This window comes from Aythya fuligula, chromosome 25 (assembly GCF_009819795.1).
Source record: "Aythya fuligula isolate bAytFul2 chromosome 25, bAytFul2.pri, whole genome shotgun sequence".
Taxonomy (NCBI): domain Eukaryota; kingdom Metazoa; phylum Chordata; class Aves; order Anseriformes; family Anatidae; genus Aythya; species Aythya fuligula.
In genome coordinates this window covers 885,389-900,284 of record NC_045583.1, presented here as the reverse complement: position 1 = coordinate 900,284, position 14,896 = coordinate 885,389, and the positions used below count along the sequence as shown (strand labels likewise).

The following is a 14,896-nucleotide window of genomic DNA, read 5'->3' as shown; positions in this document are numbered from 1 at the left end:
CATCACCCCATGAACTAAGCCACTGAAGTGCCTAATCAGGCTAGAAGCAGCGTTTCCACCATCTCCAACTTCCCATAACACTATGCACTTTAGTATTAGAGCTTTGCCTACTTAATTTGGTGTAATGTTCAATCATTTGGTAACTACAGAGAATGAAAGTTTTACTCCACTTACAGATCACATCAACATTTTTCCCATAATTTCATAGATTTTCTGCTCTTCCCTTGCACCCACAAGTTTTTCAGCATAGTTTCTGAACTGGATGAGAATATTGCACCTCAGGCCTCACAGCAAGAGTTAGCAATGAAGTCCTGAATTTTACGGTCACTTGAGTTACGGCACACAAGAGCAGCCCACGCCCACCACCAGAGCAGATCAGGAGTTGTCTGAATGGCTTTGTGCAGAGCTTTTCCTCTTACTTTTACAGGTTGGGAGAGACACATTCCAATGAACTCCATTTCCTGATGCCACACATTGGGCAGAAGATGACCCCTGTAATTTATACCTAAAGAAAGAGAGGAACTTGAGTGCTTTCACAAAGACACCCCAGAAAGGGTTCTCCCCACTCCTCCCGGCCATCGCACGGATACAAGTTGTAAACCAGAAGCTGCCACTGCCATGAAATGGGGTCTGAACACACCAAAGGCTGCTTTGATAAGGGCACGTAGGTGGCACAAGGCCAAACTGAAGAGGTTGCTGCATTACCAGTCAGCGTGTGTTGCCATGTGCTCATCTCACCACACAGCTCATACACAGCTGTACTGGGAAACCAGGGCAGGAGGACGTCTTCTGACCCCCAGCTTCGGCAATTCTAACCAGGGATCCACTCACCCATCACGACAGGAGAACTCCACAGTTGCCCCAAACAGGAAATCTTCCCCTTTTACAAACCCGTTCTTTATCACGGGGGGCGTACATTGCTGTCCTAGAGAGAAAAAGAGGTTATTTCACCTGCTTTGACGTGCTGATGCTGTCAAACAGTAACGTCTCAGCTTGGTCTGATGTTACCAATGCCTCAGAGTTTTGCAACCCTGCCAGAACCCATCTGTGAGGAGAGAAGCCTGGGAAGGACTTGACCACCTCGCCTCTGTGGCAGCAGGAGGCTCAGCCCTGTGCTTTAGCACCACGAGTGACTTCCACATCACGAGCCAGTGCAGACGAAGGGCACCGACCTGTGCCAGGTACAGCACGGCCTACGCCCAGCCGCATGCCTGGCTCCTGAGAGATGGGGACTGCAACGCAAGCGCCTCTCACTGGGGCATACAGCAAGCGAGAAAGGCTATGAGCAAGCAGCAGGAAGGAGTAAACCTCGTGGCACAGGCTGATCAACTCCTCTGACTGTCCTCAAAACGAGTTTGATCACAAAGTATGAGGAAAAGCTGATCCACCAGAAGAGTCAATTCCAGCTGCCTCGCTGGGAACAGCCGCCTGACCTGTGGGGGCCTAAAGGCACAGCGCAGCTGTTCAGTTTGTTCAGAAAACAAAGCACTCAGCCCATGTACGTAATAAACGCACTTTGAGGCATGCAGAGCCTGTTCTCAGTTCCTCAGAGTAGACCAAAATGCTAGATTTGCACACATACACTTCAAACGAGTTCAGCAAGAAAACTCTAGGTGTGTTTGGTTCATATCCAACTTTGGGTTTGCAAACTTCAGAGCAAAGAACATTTTGAGCACATCAAGATCACTTGTACAGTCAGCTCAGCCAGGAGAGGAACAGAGATACGCACGTGTACATGACTTGGAGCTTACAGACCAAGTGGTATTCTCCAGACAAGTGACTTCCAAAGACGTTCCATCTCCTGTAGCATACCCCGGGTTACATCTGTACTCCAATGTGGTTCCAGCAGGAGAGCTGCTACTCACAGTCCCCACTAACTCAGCAAAAGGGATGCTGGTAGGACGACCACAGTAGCCTAACAATGGGAGACAAAAGCAAAGTCAGCTACAGAAGAGTGCCCAGAGGCCCAGCAGTAACGCTAGCCAACTGCGCTTTGGAGCACAAACTGTCTTCACCTGTTTGAGTTGTGGTGCTTGGGATACAGCTTCCATTCTACCCACTTATATACCACAGTTCGCTCCAGACTCCACGGTACTTATCTCTTACTGTACAGTGAATAGAGGACCCTCCAGCCAGCATGAAACCATGATTGCATTTATAAACTACAATAGTTTATAAACTCCCTGGGCAAACTCCCCCTTTGTGCCATTGTGCCTCCCATTGGCAACTGCAGGTGGCTCTCCACACAGAACAGTCAGCTGTCCTGCAGCTGGAACATCAACAAGAGTGCCTCAGTACTTCTGCTAACAGAAAATTTACACAAGGTACATGGAGAGGAGGAGCTCTAGCCAACCAACACACATCTAGAAGCAACTTCGAGCTTTCTCACTTGGTACCGGGCCTCAGCTACTGCTGGTAGCCCAGCTCCAGGCACATCACCCCATGAACTAAGCCACTGAAGTGCCTAATCAGGCTAGAAGCAGCGTTTCCACCATCTCCAACTTCCCATAACACTATGCACTTTAGCATTACACCAAATTAAGTAGGCAAAGCTCTAATGTTCAATCATTTGGTAACTACAGAGAATGAAAGTTTTACTCCACTTACAGATCACATCAACATTTTTCCCATAATTTCATAGATTTTCTGCTCTTCCCTTGCACCCACAAGTTTGTCAGCATAGTTTCTGAACTGGATGAGAATATTGCACCTCAGGCCTCACAGCAAGAGTTAGCAATGAAGTCCTGAATTTTACGGTCACTTGAGTTATGGCACACAAGAGCAGCCCACGCCCACCACCAGAGCAGATCAGGAGTTGTCTGAATGGCTTTGTGCAGAGCTTTTCCTCTTACTTTTACAGGTTGGGAGAGACACATTCCAATGAACTCCATTTCCTGATGCCACACATTGGGCAGAAGATGACCCCTGTAATTTATACCTAAAGAAAGAGAGGAACTTGAGTGCTTTCGCAAAAACACCCCAGAAAGGGTTCTCCCCACTCCTCCCGGCCATCGCACGGATACAAGTTGTAAACCAGAAGCTGCCACTGCCATGAAATGGGGTCTGAACACACCAAAGGCTGCTTTGATAAGGGCACGTAGGTGGCACAAGGCCAAACTGAAGACGTTGCTGCATTACCAGTCAGCGTGCGTTGCCATGTGCTCATCTCACCACACAGCTCATACACAGCTGTACTGGGAAACCAGGGCAGGAGGACGTCTTCTGACCCCCAGCTTCGGCAATTCTAACCAGGGATCCACTCACCCATCACGACAGGAGAACTCCACAGTTGCCCCAAACAGGAAATCTTCCCCTTTTACAAACCCGTTCTTTATCACGGGGGGCGTACATTGCTGTCCTAGAGAGAAAAAGAGGTTATTTCACCTGCTTTGACGTGCTGATGCTGTCAAACAGTAACGTCTCAGCTTGGTCTGATGTTACCAATGCCTCAGAGTTTTGCAACCCTGCCAGAACCCATCTGTGAGGAGAGAAGCCTGGGAAGGACTTGACCACCTCGCCTCTGTGGCAGCAGGAGGCTCAGCCCTGTGCTTTAGCACCACGAGTGACTTCCACATCACGAGCCAGTGCAGACGAAGGGCACCGACCTGTGCCAGGTACAGCACGGCCTACGCCCATCCACACGCCTGGCTCCTGAGGGACGGGGACTGCAATGCAAGCGCCTCTCACTGGGGCATACAGCAAGCGAGAAAGGCTATGAGCAAGCAGCAGGAAGGAGTAAACCTCGTGGCACAGGCTGATCAACTCCTCTGACTGTCCTCAAAACGAGTTTGATTACAAAGTATGAGGAAAAGCTGATCCACCAGAAGAGTCGATTCCAGCTGCCTCGCTGGGAACAGCCGCCTGACCTGTGGGGGCCTGGAGGCAGAGCACAGCTGTTCAGTTTGTTCAGAAAACAAAGCACTCAGCCCATGTACGTAATAAACGCACTTTGAGGCATGCAGAGCCTGTTCTCAGTTCCTCAGAGTAGACCAAAATGCTAGATTTGCACACAAACACTTCAAACGAGTTCAGCAAGAAAACTCTAGGTGTGTTTGCAAACCCAGAGCTGGATATGAACCAAACTTCAGAGCAAAGAACATTTTGAGCACACCAAGATCACTTGTACAGTCAGCTCAGCCAGGAGAGGAACAGAGATACGCACGTGTACATGACTTGGAGCTTACAGACCAAGTGGTATTCTCCAGACAAGTGACTTCCAAAGACGTTCCATCTCCTGTAGCATACCCCGGGTTACATCTGTACTCCAATGTGGTTCCAGCAGGAGAGCTGCTACTCACAGTCCCCACTAACTCAGCAAAAGGGATGCTGGGAGGACGACCACAGTAGCCTAACAATGGGAGACAAAAGCAAAGTCAGCTACAGAAGAGTGCCCAGAGGCCCAGCAGTAACGCTAGCCAACTGCGCTTTGGAGCACAAACTGTCTTCACCTGTTTGAGTTGTGGTGCTTGGGATACAGTTTCCATTCAAACCTCTTATATATCAGTTTGCTTAGCCAGAGATAAGGTGAAGATGCGACAGCATCTATGCCTCTCTGATGCTACTTCCGTGGCCACCCACCCAACTTGCAGCATCAGCCACAGCTGAGCTCAGAAACCAAACATCCCCACCAGGAAGCAAGCCCATCAAGCACAGAAGGCAGCTTCATCTCTCTTTTCAATACACTTCTGGATCATTTGTAGTTCACAAATGCATCATTCACTGCAATTGCTTCAAAAATCTAAGTTTGTACTCACGTTTTTCACACTTGGGCAGAGGTGGATTCCAGTTACCGTCTGCATCACATTTAGCTGTATGAGAACCATTCATAAAATAACCAGGAAGACATTCAAAGGCCACTGTATCTCCATACGTGTATTGTTCAACAAAACCAGTTAACTTCTTCCCATTTTCCACTACTGGATTTTCACATCTCACCACTGGAAGTGAAGGCAAATCAGTAAGAATACTTGTTATAAGAAAAAAAAAAAAAAAAAAGCCCTACAGTGTCTACAGAAGTTTCTCGTGTAATGCCTCTGGTAACAACTGCCACCCTTCTGCTTTACAAGAGGCAGGTCCCCTGCATGCCACAGGTACTCTGTGAGCAGAGACACCATTAAAAACTGCACACAGAGCTTCATTTGCAGAAAGCCCTGGGCACAGGCAGAGAGAGGACTGCTTCTCAAGGACTTCTGAGAGTCCCAAACAAATGATTCATGTTCGTTTACACTTTGTGGAAGACCAAAAGGAAAATAAGTCTGGTTACTGCTGCCAGGAAAAATGCAGACACAGCCTCTTGGCCCTTTCACACAAGCTGTAGTTTCCCACTTTATCTTTTTAGCCTTATCTGGTGGAATGAGGCAGTGTTGCTTATTCTCGTTCAATCTAGGTTATTAGAGTGGCTTTCTATGTGCTGAAGAATCCATTAAACCAAGCCCTGCTTCTGACTGTGACTTCAGAACCACTGCATTAAGTCTGGGAATCATTTTATACTCAAATCAACCTTCTCATACTTGGCAGCTTACCAGAAATAATTCACATGGGAGAGGAGTAAGAAACAAAGTGAAAAGAGTAAGGAGAGAAAGAAAACATCTACCTTTGCATTCAGGGGCTGGACCACTCCATATTCCATTGGACTCAGCATCCGCCGTACAGTAAATCGTGGAGCTTCCAATGAGAGAAAAGCCTTCATCGCAGGTGTAAGTTACAGCTAAGCCAAAGACGTACTCTGTTTGTGTATTGCTGAACTGCCCATTTGCAATTACAGGAGGTGGTTCACAGGGAATAACTGCATGGGAAAGCAATAGCAAAACATACAAGAACATTTCCATCATATGTGGAACTGACATCTATCTATTAAACAGGAAAAAAAAACTACTAAGAAAAGACAAAGAATGGGTAAGTGGCCCTATATCAATCATCTTAACCTATAGTATTGAATGCTAATGCCCCTTCAGACTCTCAGCTTTTTTTTAATGGGTATTAAAACGGCAGAGCAGCAGCTATTGTCCAAGAGGAGACATTAAAGACAAGTCCTTCTGGATGCACCACACATTGTCTTGCTAAGTAGCCTGGCAACTTCACCAACTGGTGATACCAGTCCCTGCTTTTGCTGGGAGGAGGCCAGAATACTTCTGACAGACACAAACCACCCAAGCTATCCGCAGCTGACGGCCAGTTGCCTACTCGGTAGGAACAATGCCCAAATGAAGAAAACTCTTGAAATTCATCTTCCCCTCTGAAAACACGTATTTTGGATGTTGTCACATCGAAAGCCATCCCCTGCTGATCAAAAGCTGTGCTTGCAGTTCAGCAGTGCCCGGCTGATGAGAAGTGCAACACAAGCAATGTGGGGCCCACACCAGCCTGGCCAAAAGCCAGGAAAAACAGCCCCAGAAGCTGCTCGCCCTGCAGATCTGACTCACAAGCTTCTGCCAACATCCACAGATCCTCCTTAGTATTTAATTTTTATTCCCACTTTCGCTGTGAGCTCTTGTCTGGGGGAGAGGTAAGGGATAATGTCTCTAGAGACTGATGTAATTTGCATCAGGTGCCAGGAAGACAGAACCCACCTGCTGCTCCCAGGACTATGAGGGATATGCAGTAACTTCAAGAAAGATGGACACAGAACATTTAAGATGTACTTACTCTCACAGAATGGAATATTATCCCAAGTAACGTCATTGTTAATAAGTACACATCGTGCAGATGGCATCCCAACTAATCGGTACCTAAGAAAAGAGAAGATTGAATCTCTTAAAAACTGAAAAAAAATGAAATCCAGGAAACAGTTTCTTGTAGCATTCTCTGGAGGTGAAACCTAGGGGAAAAAGAGCCATCCATCCTTTGATATACAACTTTCTCAGTACCTAAAGAAATGCATTATTTGATGCAGTTTATGGAGACTTTATACTTGTAGCAGGTGGGTACAAGCTCGCAGGAGCATCCTCATCCTGAGGCTGCGCAGCAGACCCGAACAGGGCAGGGTGTCACTGGCATACCCAGGCTGCTTAGACCCAGGCCACTAGACCTATATATTTTTTTTTAAACCTTTTTTTTTTTTTTTTTTTTTTTTTTTTAATTCTCCCTCCCCCCCCCCCCCTTCTCCTGCACAACAGCAAACACCCCTGCAGGGCACCCACTGGGCCTCAGATAGAAAGTGCACCAAGCATTAACCAATGTACAGGAAACACCTGAAACATTGACAATTACTAATAAGGAGCGACAAGGAATGAACAAATTCCTTTTCAAAGCAAAGTTGCAAGCAGCTTGCAAAGAACATGATCTCACACCCAGAAAATAACCTGTTCTGATAATAAGAACAGGAGGGAGCCCGATCCCCAGGGCTGCCTGCTCTCAACACCTCCCACCTGGCCCGTGCTTGCCAAGGAAACGGCCCCCAGGCATTAAAAGAGTCCCCAGGGTCTCCCAGCCTCAGCTCCTTTGACTCACCAGCAGCCCACGCAAACTCTTACCCGAAGTTACAGGTGAAATTTATCGTCGCCCCAAACCGCAGGTCGGTTGAGTAGTGAAATTTGCCATTTTCTATCTCTGGTTCACGGCACAACTTTCCTGGGGGGGGGGGGGGGGGGGGGGGAGGCAAGCACTCAGCATTAGCTGTATTTTATTGCATTATAACGAAACACAGGTGACAGTGCTGCTCGGAACCGTCACGGACGAGGTAACCCTTTCACTAGCACCTGCGCTTCCTTGAGAGCAAGTAGCGGCACTTTCAGAAAAGACACAAATTACCCATTAACTTCGGAGGAACTAATGGTTAAACAGCTCAGGACAAATGAAAGAACTCTTAACGAGGCAGGAAACCAATACAGACATGAGGCTTTGGGGAGAAAAACAACAGAAAGGAGAAGGGGCGGGGAGCACGAGCGTGTTAGCCCTGTGACAAGGGATGAGTGATCCCGCTGCCCCCTCTGTACCTTGGTTTTGTGGAAACCTGCCTCAGCAGACGTGCTGTATGACCAGGTGGCAAAGCAATTAAGTGGGACAGAGATCATTTCCAAGAGATTATAGTGCCTCAGCTCAAAGGGCAACCTCACGCAGACACCCTGGGAAGATGCTTGCTGTCAGCACCCCCAAACAGAGCACCCCAGGCAGCACCCCCAAACCCACACTGAGCCCCGAGCGGCGCCTGGGGTCCGCACCCCCTCACCATGACCCCCTTATAGCCCACGGCAGCCGGCCGGGGGGGGGGCACTCACCAATGCAGAAGTCGGGGTCCCATGTCCAGGTGGAGTTGGGGAGGCAGGTGACCAGGAAGGACTTGTCACTGACCCCCACGTACCCGGGGCGGCACCTGTAGGGCACCTGGGACCCGACGGGGTACGACGCGTTGGGGGGGCTGCGGGGCTCGGCGAAGGAGAACCTCGGCACACCCTGGCAGTCACCTGGGGAGGGACAGGGAGATAGCGGGGGGCAAACCGAGGAGAGCCCTCACCTGCAGCCCCCCACCTGCAGCCCCCCACCTCCAGCCCCAGCCCCCCGGCAACCCCAGCCCCGCTCACCCCAGGCTCCGGGCAGCGCCAGCAGCACGGCGCAGAGCCACAGCAGCCCCATGCCGGTGCCGGTGCCCGTTCCCATCCCGGTGCCCGTTCCCCTGCTGGTGCCGGTGCCGGTGCCCGTGCCCGTGCCGATCCCGGTGCCGTCGGAGCGATGCGCAACGAACCCCGCCGGCACGGCCCTTTCCGGGGTGGGCGGACACCGGGCCGGCCTCAGGGGAATTTTCCGGCTTCGTAGGAAAATCAAGGGCTCGGCTGAACCCAGCCCCGTCACCTGGGAAGCCTCTCGCCCTCCTTCCGTGGATGAACAAGAAGGGGGCGTGCGGGGCCGGCTGCGGGAGCCCCCGCCCCGCGCCCGCCTCCCCCGAGCGGCTCCGCCCGGCCCGGGGGCGCCTCCCGCGGTACCCCCGGTAAATGTGTCCCCGCGTCAATGGGAAAGCAAAACAAGTACATGAAGGCACTGGGCACGGCCTCCCTTCCCGCACAGCCTCCTCCCCGCCTCCCTCCTCCCTGCCTCCCCGACGCAGTTCCTTGGAAGCGCCGCGCCCCTGCCCCGGGCACAGCCCGGACATCGCCTCCGCAATCAACCCCCGCAATCATCCCCCGCAATCACCCCGCAATCCATCGCCCCAGCCCAGCCCCGGGCAGATAAGGAAATCGCAGCGCCATTTGCAGCGCCCTGCGAGAAGGTTTGAGCAGGAACAACGACCGAGGAAGCATCCCAGCACGCCAGTCTCGCTTATCCCGTGAGCCTTTTATTTACAAAACGGTTTTGCTATAAATACTGTCGTTGTCAAAGTCTTGTCTGCATGCTAGGAAATGAACCTTAGCAAAAAATTAGCAAAAAAAATGAAAAAATAAAAAAAGTGGTTTAAAAAAATACAAGTGGGTCTTCGGAGGATGTGCAAACAGGGCCTTTTCTATAGAATCATTTTCCTAGTGGAAAGAAACGTTTATTGAATGTTAAAAGCCTCACTTTAAGAACTGCAAAAATGTTTTCGGTACTAAAAAAAAAATATAAGAAACATGTAGGCACTAAAATGACAGGGAGCTGAATTCGAAGTAGATTTGCTTCTCCTGGTGCTTCACAAAGAAATTCTTGATTATGAAGTAAGAAACTTGATTTCGTATTGCCTTACTGCACTCAAAACTTCATCACTGACGGTGTCAGGAGCTAGCAGTAGCTGTCCCTTCTCACGGACCAGTTTTACGCTCCTGGCAGGATGGTCCCTGTTCTTCATCTCCTGCATTTGTAGGATTTGGCTTATATGTCCTGAAGACATGGAAAAGAAAGGAGAAAATCTATGGAATAAGCAACAATTTAACATCACGGAAAGACAGTACTAAGCCACACAAATACGTACCAAAGGTTATTACCATCACTCAGAGCTTAAAAGGAAACACCCAGTTAAGAAAAAGCTGACGATGGCTGAGGAATGCTGAGCAGCAGCGCGGCTCACTTACCCTTTTTGCTTTATACCACACTTCTTGATGGTCCAGATTGCAATTACAACAATTCCTTGGGAAGCAAGCAAACAAACAGGGAAAAACAAAAATGAACAGCATATTTGGTTGGCAGTGTAAGTGAAATACAGCAGTTTGGTAAGAGACTGACAGCAAAATTCACTGCTCTGTGGCAGCCTGTCCCCACCTAGAGGCTCCTTCTCAGCCAGAACAATGCAAAATCCCTCATGTAGCTCTGAAAAATGAGCCCAGAAACCACCAAGTGTAGTGCCATGCTGACCTTTCTCTAAAGTATGATCCTCATGTATTTGGTACTTTTATAGACAGCATGCTGTTTATTTTGTATTTTAGACACTCCGTTTTTAGTACTCAATCTCTTTTGCAGCACGGATGTTAAAAGTTTCATTAATCTCTTATATTTCAAAGTCTGCCAAAGCCTTTTAAACCAATTTCATCAATTAAGGAGTGCCAGGATGTACAATTTTTGGTTGGCTTCTTACATCGGCCTCTTTGGCTTTCATTTCATCCACAATTAACATAATGTTTTCTACCAAAACAAAGACAATTCGTCCATAATGCTTGTGGTGCTGCTGCATTATCCAGCAGCAGAGAAACCCAGGAATCCTGTGCGGAGACACTCAGCACAAGGAGCTGTAAAATGAAGAGGCCAACAACACCGCCTCCAGATGTTTAGCAGTAAATAACAGCTTTGCATTAGGGAAGTATATTTTCAATTGTAAATTACTCACCAATGATGCAAGGGATGATGATAAGTGCTAGAGAAGAAAATAATGAAACTGGTATTAAAAAAAATGAAACCCATGATGCTGATAAATAAAGAGGAAAACTCCTTAATCTATGCTTGCACAACGGTGTTATTCAAATCCAGATAACCATAGCACTGCTGAGAAGCAATCTAAAGCAATCATCGTCGATTAGTAAACATGTTGTGATGCTCTTCGTGAGCCCCTCACCCCATCTTTCCCCACTGCCAGAGCTGAGGTCCGTTGCTCCAAGCTGTTCCCCCCCCAGCAACGTCCAAACACAGGCAAGGTAACACCAGCAGATTCTGCTGAGATGCTCAGAGGGATGCCAGTGAGCTAAGCTGTGCAAACCCCTCAGAAACTGGAAGATGGGCCCACCAAAAGGGTTGAGAAAGACACAATGAAAGCAGAAAACCAACAGTGCGTGGAGTCAGGGCTGCCCAACATGGGTGTAATTCTAGCAACTACAGGGGTTGCAATGCAGGAAGCCTTTCCTGAGCCCTTACGTAGGATGTAGCGATACTCTGATGTCTTCTCTTCCAACGGTTTGGGTGCGTCTGTCACTGCTGTAGCGCCAACGGTAGAGGTCGAAGGTAAAGGAGAAACACCTAAAAGAGGGGGAGTGAGAGAGCGGTCGTGGGGTCTAGCTGCCCAGCACGGTAAAACCACCACACAGTCACAATTGTATTTTACGTAATATTCCATTTATACAAAACATATGTAAGACTGCAGCGAGCATCCTCCAGCAGCGCTCAGCCCTGCACTCGGGAAGTGCCCTGCAGGAGGCACCACCAATGCTGCTAGGTATGCCCTATGTTTTTACTCCTGGTGTCTACTTTTCACCTGATTTAATTCGCTACAACCAACACAGAGTTCAGTGGTTTTTAATAGGCCTATTCGGTGTTTCCAGTCAAGCCCTGGATAAGCTCACTTACCCTGGATACGGTGACAAGTTGGAAGCGGAGTCCAGGCAACTCTATCGTCGTGTATGTAACACCGGATGGAGGGTGGCCCTGGCGTTAGCTCATACCTAAGATGCAAAAGGCACATTCCCAGCTCAGTCTGCTGTTACCAGCCAAGAACTTGTCACCCCAGAGGGGTGCCACGGACTCGACAGGCAGAGCCCCATGTCCTGTGCCGCACGCCGGGGTGTGGGCCAGCCAGCACAGCAGCCTGCTTCCACTCACCCATCGTCACAAATAACATCTGCCTTTGAGCCAAACAGGTAATCTGTTGTAACAAGTGTACCATGCTCTGGAACTTTTGGAGGACCACAAGTTTCCCCTAAAAAAGAAGACTGTCCTTAGGATGCTGCAAGGGCAGGAAAGCAAACAAGCCAACCACTGACATGCTTTTCACAACAGTGCGGCAATGTCAAACTGGGCATCTGATGGTAAACATAGTTTAAAAAAAGCCATTCTAGAGTATAAATCTGAGGTGGAACTCCAAACGCAGAGCTAAGGGTGTACAATGCTGGAGAAAAAGCAGCTGATGCAGGGACACTCACTTTCACATAACTCGGGAACCTCTGACCACGTTAAATTTTCAAGACAAGTGCTGGTAGGAAGCTCGTCAGTGCTGTTCTTGTAGCCTGGGTTACAAACGTAGCTCACCGTGACACCAACAGCATAAAAATTCTTGGTTTCATCTTCCGCTGATACTTTTGCGAAACTCACACGAGGTGGGCTTAAACAGCTGCCTAGTGATCACAAGGACAATTGAAATGGACAGTTCCAAAGCAAAAATGACAGTATTCTGCACTCAGATACGTATAACCATAAATACAAGTCGTAATAAGCAAGCCTCCCTCACAATACTAATATTACAAATATTTTTAATAAGATGATTGATCATTTCTATAGCTGTAATAGAAAAGATTTCTAATGGTAAACGTTGCCCTCCTAGAACTGCGCCCGAGGTGAGCGCTGTCAGCCTGGCCACTTCCACAGCCCAGGGAAGTCAGGAAGAAGGGACAGGGAAAGGTTCTGACAAACAACTTGCTCACGCCTCACCCCTGATGAGGAAACCCCCTGAACAGCAATTGCTAAAGCAGCAAATGCTTTCGCAAGCAGCCCACATCTCCGAGCAACTTCAGAGAAAGTGCACTACTCACGATCACAAAACTCCGGGAGGACGGACCAGAGGGCGTTCTCCAGGCACTGTATTGTGTCAGACTTCAAGGGGACCTTAGCAAAGCCTAGCACGCATCGGTATGTTATTTTGGTTCCGATGGGGAAGCTTTGCTGATCTTTGGAGTCCTCTGGAGGCTCTGCCCCGGGTAGCTCGGGCAGCGGCCCGCAGTCCCCTGCAACAAAACGAAGGGATTCAGGAGGGTCCTGCTGCCTTCGGGAGCAGCCTGGCAGGGCACAGGGCAGAGGACAGACAAACAGCCACAGGCACAGACACACAGACGGGTACAGGCACAGGGACACGGACACACACACATACACGGGTACAGGCAGACAGATATGGGTACAGACACACAGACACAGCTACAGACAGACAGACAGACAGCCACAACCCCCCAGGTACAGACAGACACTCAGACCCCCCCGGCGTACCCCCCTACCCCCCTCCCGCGTCTTCCCCAAGCCGGAGCTCACCGCGGGCCGCAGGCACCAGCACCACCAGTACCACCAGTACACCCAGCACCACCAGCAGCCAGCGGCACCGCCCGGAGCCCATCGCTGCCGAGGGGCGCCCGGCTCCGGCCCCTCCCGGCCCCGGGATGCTGCCGGGGGCTCCTCGCCTCCTCCGGGGGGGGGCCGGGACCGCCCCGGGGCGGGCAGCGCTCGCCCACGGCCACGCGTGGGCAGGCGGGGGGGTGGGTTGGGGGACACGCCCGAGTGCGGTTTGCTGGCCGGGAAGCCAAAAATGGGTTTTACCCCCCCCCTCCCTGAGGTTCCCTCGGCACCAGGAGCCCCCGCCTCGGCCCCTGGGCACCTTCCAGTAAGGGCACACCTCTTCCCGCAGCTATCGCCTCCCCAACGGGGACAAAAAATAACACACACACACAAAAACAAACAACAACAACCAAACAACAACCAAACAAACAAAACCAAAGCAAACAAAACAAAAGAAAAAGAAAAAGAAAAAGAAAAAGAAAAAGAAAAAGAAAAAGAAAAAGAAAAAGAAAAAGAAAAAGAAAAAGAAAAAAGAAAAAAACAACCAAAAGTGCAGCCTGCAGGCTTTGTTGGCTGGGAGCCTGCAGCGTGCCCTGCAGCCAGGAGGGACAGGGCAGGATCTGATGTCCCCACCCTCAGCGGGTGCCCCCAGCCCTCACCAACAGCCCCCAGCCCCAGGCTGCTGCCGGGAGCACGGAGCAGTGCGGTGGTGGCACCTGGCCCTGCCAGCATCCCCACACCCCCATCAGAAGGGCACCAGCCTGTCCATGGGGACAGACCTCCATGCAAGGAGAGGGGGCTTTCCTCCAGCCCGAGGGGTGCAGGGGGGACCAGAGGGCTGTAAATCTGGAAGTCACTAATTGGGCCACTTCGATTAATGCCTATGCAAAAAACTCAACGCGGTGGGGATGCCAGAGTTCCCACTGTAACTCTCCAGTTGAACACAATCCCTTCACGTGAGGCACTGCCAGGGATGGGAGCTGTTTGCCCTGGCTCGGGGTGGGGGTGTGAAAGTGGAGCTGCTTTGGGATTCTTGCCCAGGCCCTGCCCGCAGGGCTCAGGGGAAAAGTGGATGGCAATGTGCACGGAGTCTGTGCTGCCTGTCCCCAGCTGCTGGCAGCAGTGCCAGCGAGGGGCTGGTGTCAGCCAGCCCAGGGCAGGGCAGCCAGCACCTTCCTGCCTCCCGCTGCCCCTCTCATCCACAAAGCAGTGGTGTTTCCACTGAGCATCTCGGTTTTCTTCCATTATCTTTACTTTCTTTTTCACATTATTACTCTTATCAATGCAATTTAAGCTCCATCAAAGGCATTCCGCGACGAGGCCAAGAGGTGTTTTCTTAAGCGAGGAGCCAAGCAGCCGGATGGCGGGTGGCTTTGCAGTACGTGCTGGTGAGTGTTGACGCTACACGGAGATGACTTGGCCACTGGTCGCCTGCGGTGTGAATGGGAACGGTGGGTGTAGAAGGTAAAAGGGTGTTGCCAACAGGAAAAAAATGCTTTCAATGCTGGGAATTCTCTCCTAACAGATTACA

At 50.2% G+C, this 14,896-nt stretch overlaps 2 protein-coding genes across 2 annotated transcripts in view; both read right to left on the bottom strand.

Moving 5' to 3' along the window:
- The window catches only part of LOC116498657, a 66,842-nt gene that overhangs the window by 27,974 nt on the left and 23,972 nt on the right, over positions 1-14,896 (bottom strand). Inside the window, exons 29-45 of the mRNA XM_032202993.1 lie at positions 12,855-13,046; positions 12,249-12,440; positions 11,248-11,349; positions 9,978-10,032; positions 9,712-9,815; positions 8,520-8,807; positions 8,217-8,402; positions 7,473-7,569; positions 6,646-6,728; positions 5,594-5,785; positions 4,755-4,937; positions 4,163-4,348; positions 3,265-3,358; positions 2,853-2,938; positions 1,730-1,915; positions 832-925; positions 420-505 (exon numbers count right to left, since the gene is read on the bottom strand). Coding sequence (XP_032058884.1) covers positions 420-505; positions 832-925; positions 1,730-1,915; positions 2,853-2,938; positions 3,265-3,358; positions 4,163-4,348; positions 4,755-4,937; positions 5,594-5,785; positions 6,646-6,728; positions 7,473-7,569; positions 8,217-8,402; positions 8,520-8,807; positions 9,712-9,815; positions 9,978-10,032; positions 11,248-11,349; positions 12,249-12,440; positions 12,855-13,046 — 2,406 coding nt within the window. The remainder of the gene's footprint in view (positions 1-419; positions 506-831; positions 926-1,729; positions 1,916-2,852; positions 2,939-3,264; positions 3,359-4,162; positions 4,349-4,754; positions 4,938-5,593; positions 5,786-6,645; positions 6,729-7,472; positions 7,570-8,216; positions 8,403-8,519; positions 8,808-9,711; positions 9,816-9,977; positions 10,033-11,247; positions 11,350-12,248; positions 12,441-12,854; positions 13,047-14,896) is intronic.
- On the bottom strand, positions 9,249-13,480 carry CD55 (CD55 molecule (Cromer blood group)). The gene is made up of 9 exons (XM_032203124.1): positions 13,345-13,480; positions 12,855-13,046; positions 12,249-12,440; positions 11,929-12,025; positions 11,677-11,771; positions 11,248-11,349; positions 10,727-10,753; positions 9,978-10,032; positions 9,249-9,786 (listed from the first exon to the last, which is right to left on the bottom strand). The coding sequence occupies exons 1-9, from the start codon at positions 13,424-13,426 to the stop codon at positions 9,708-9,710; spliced, it is 921 nt and encodes a 306-aa protein (XP_032059015.1). The 5' UTR covers positions 13,427-13,480; the 3' UTR covers positions 9,249-9,707.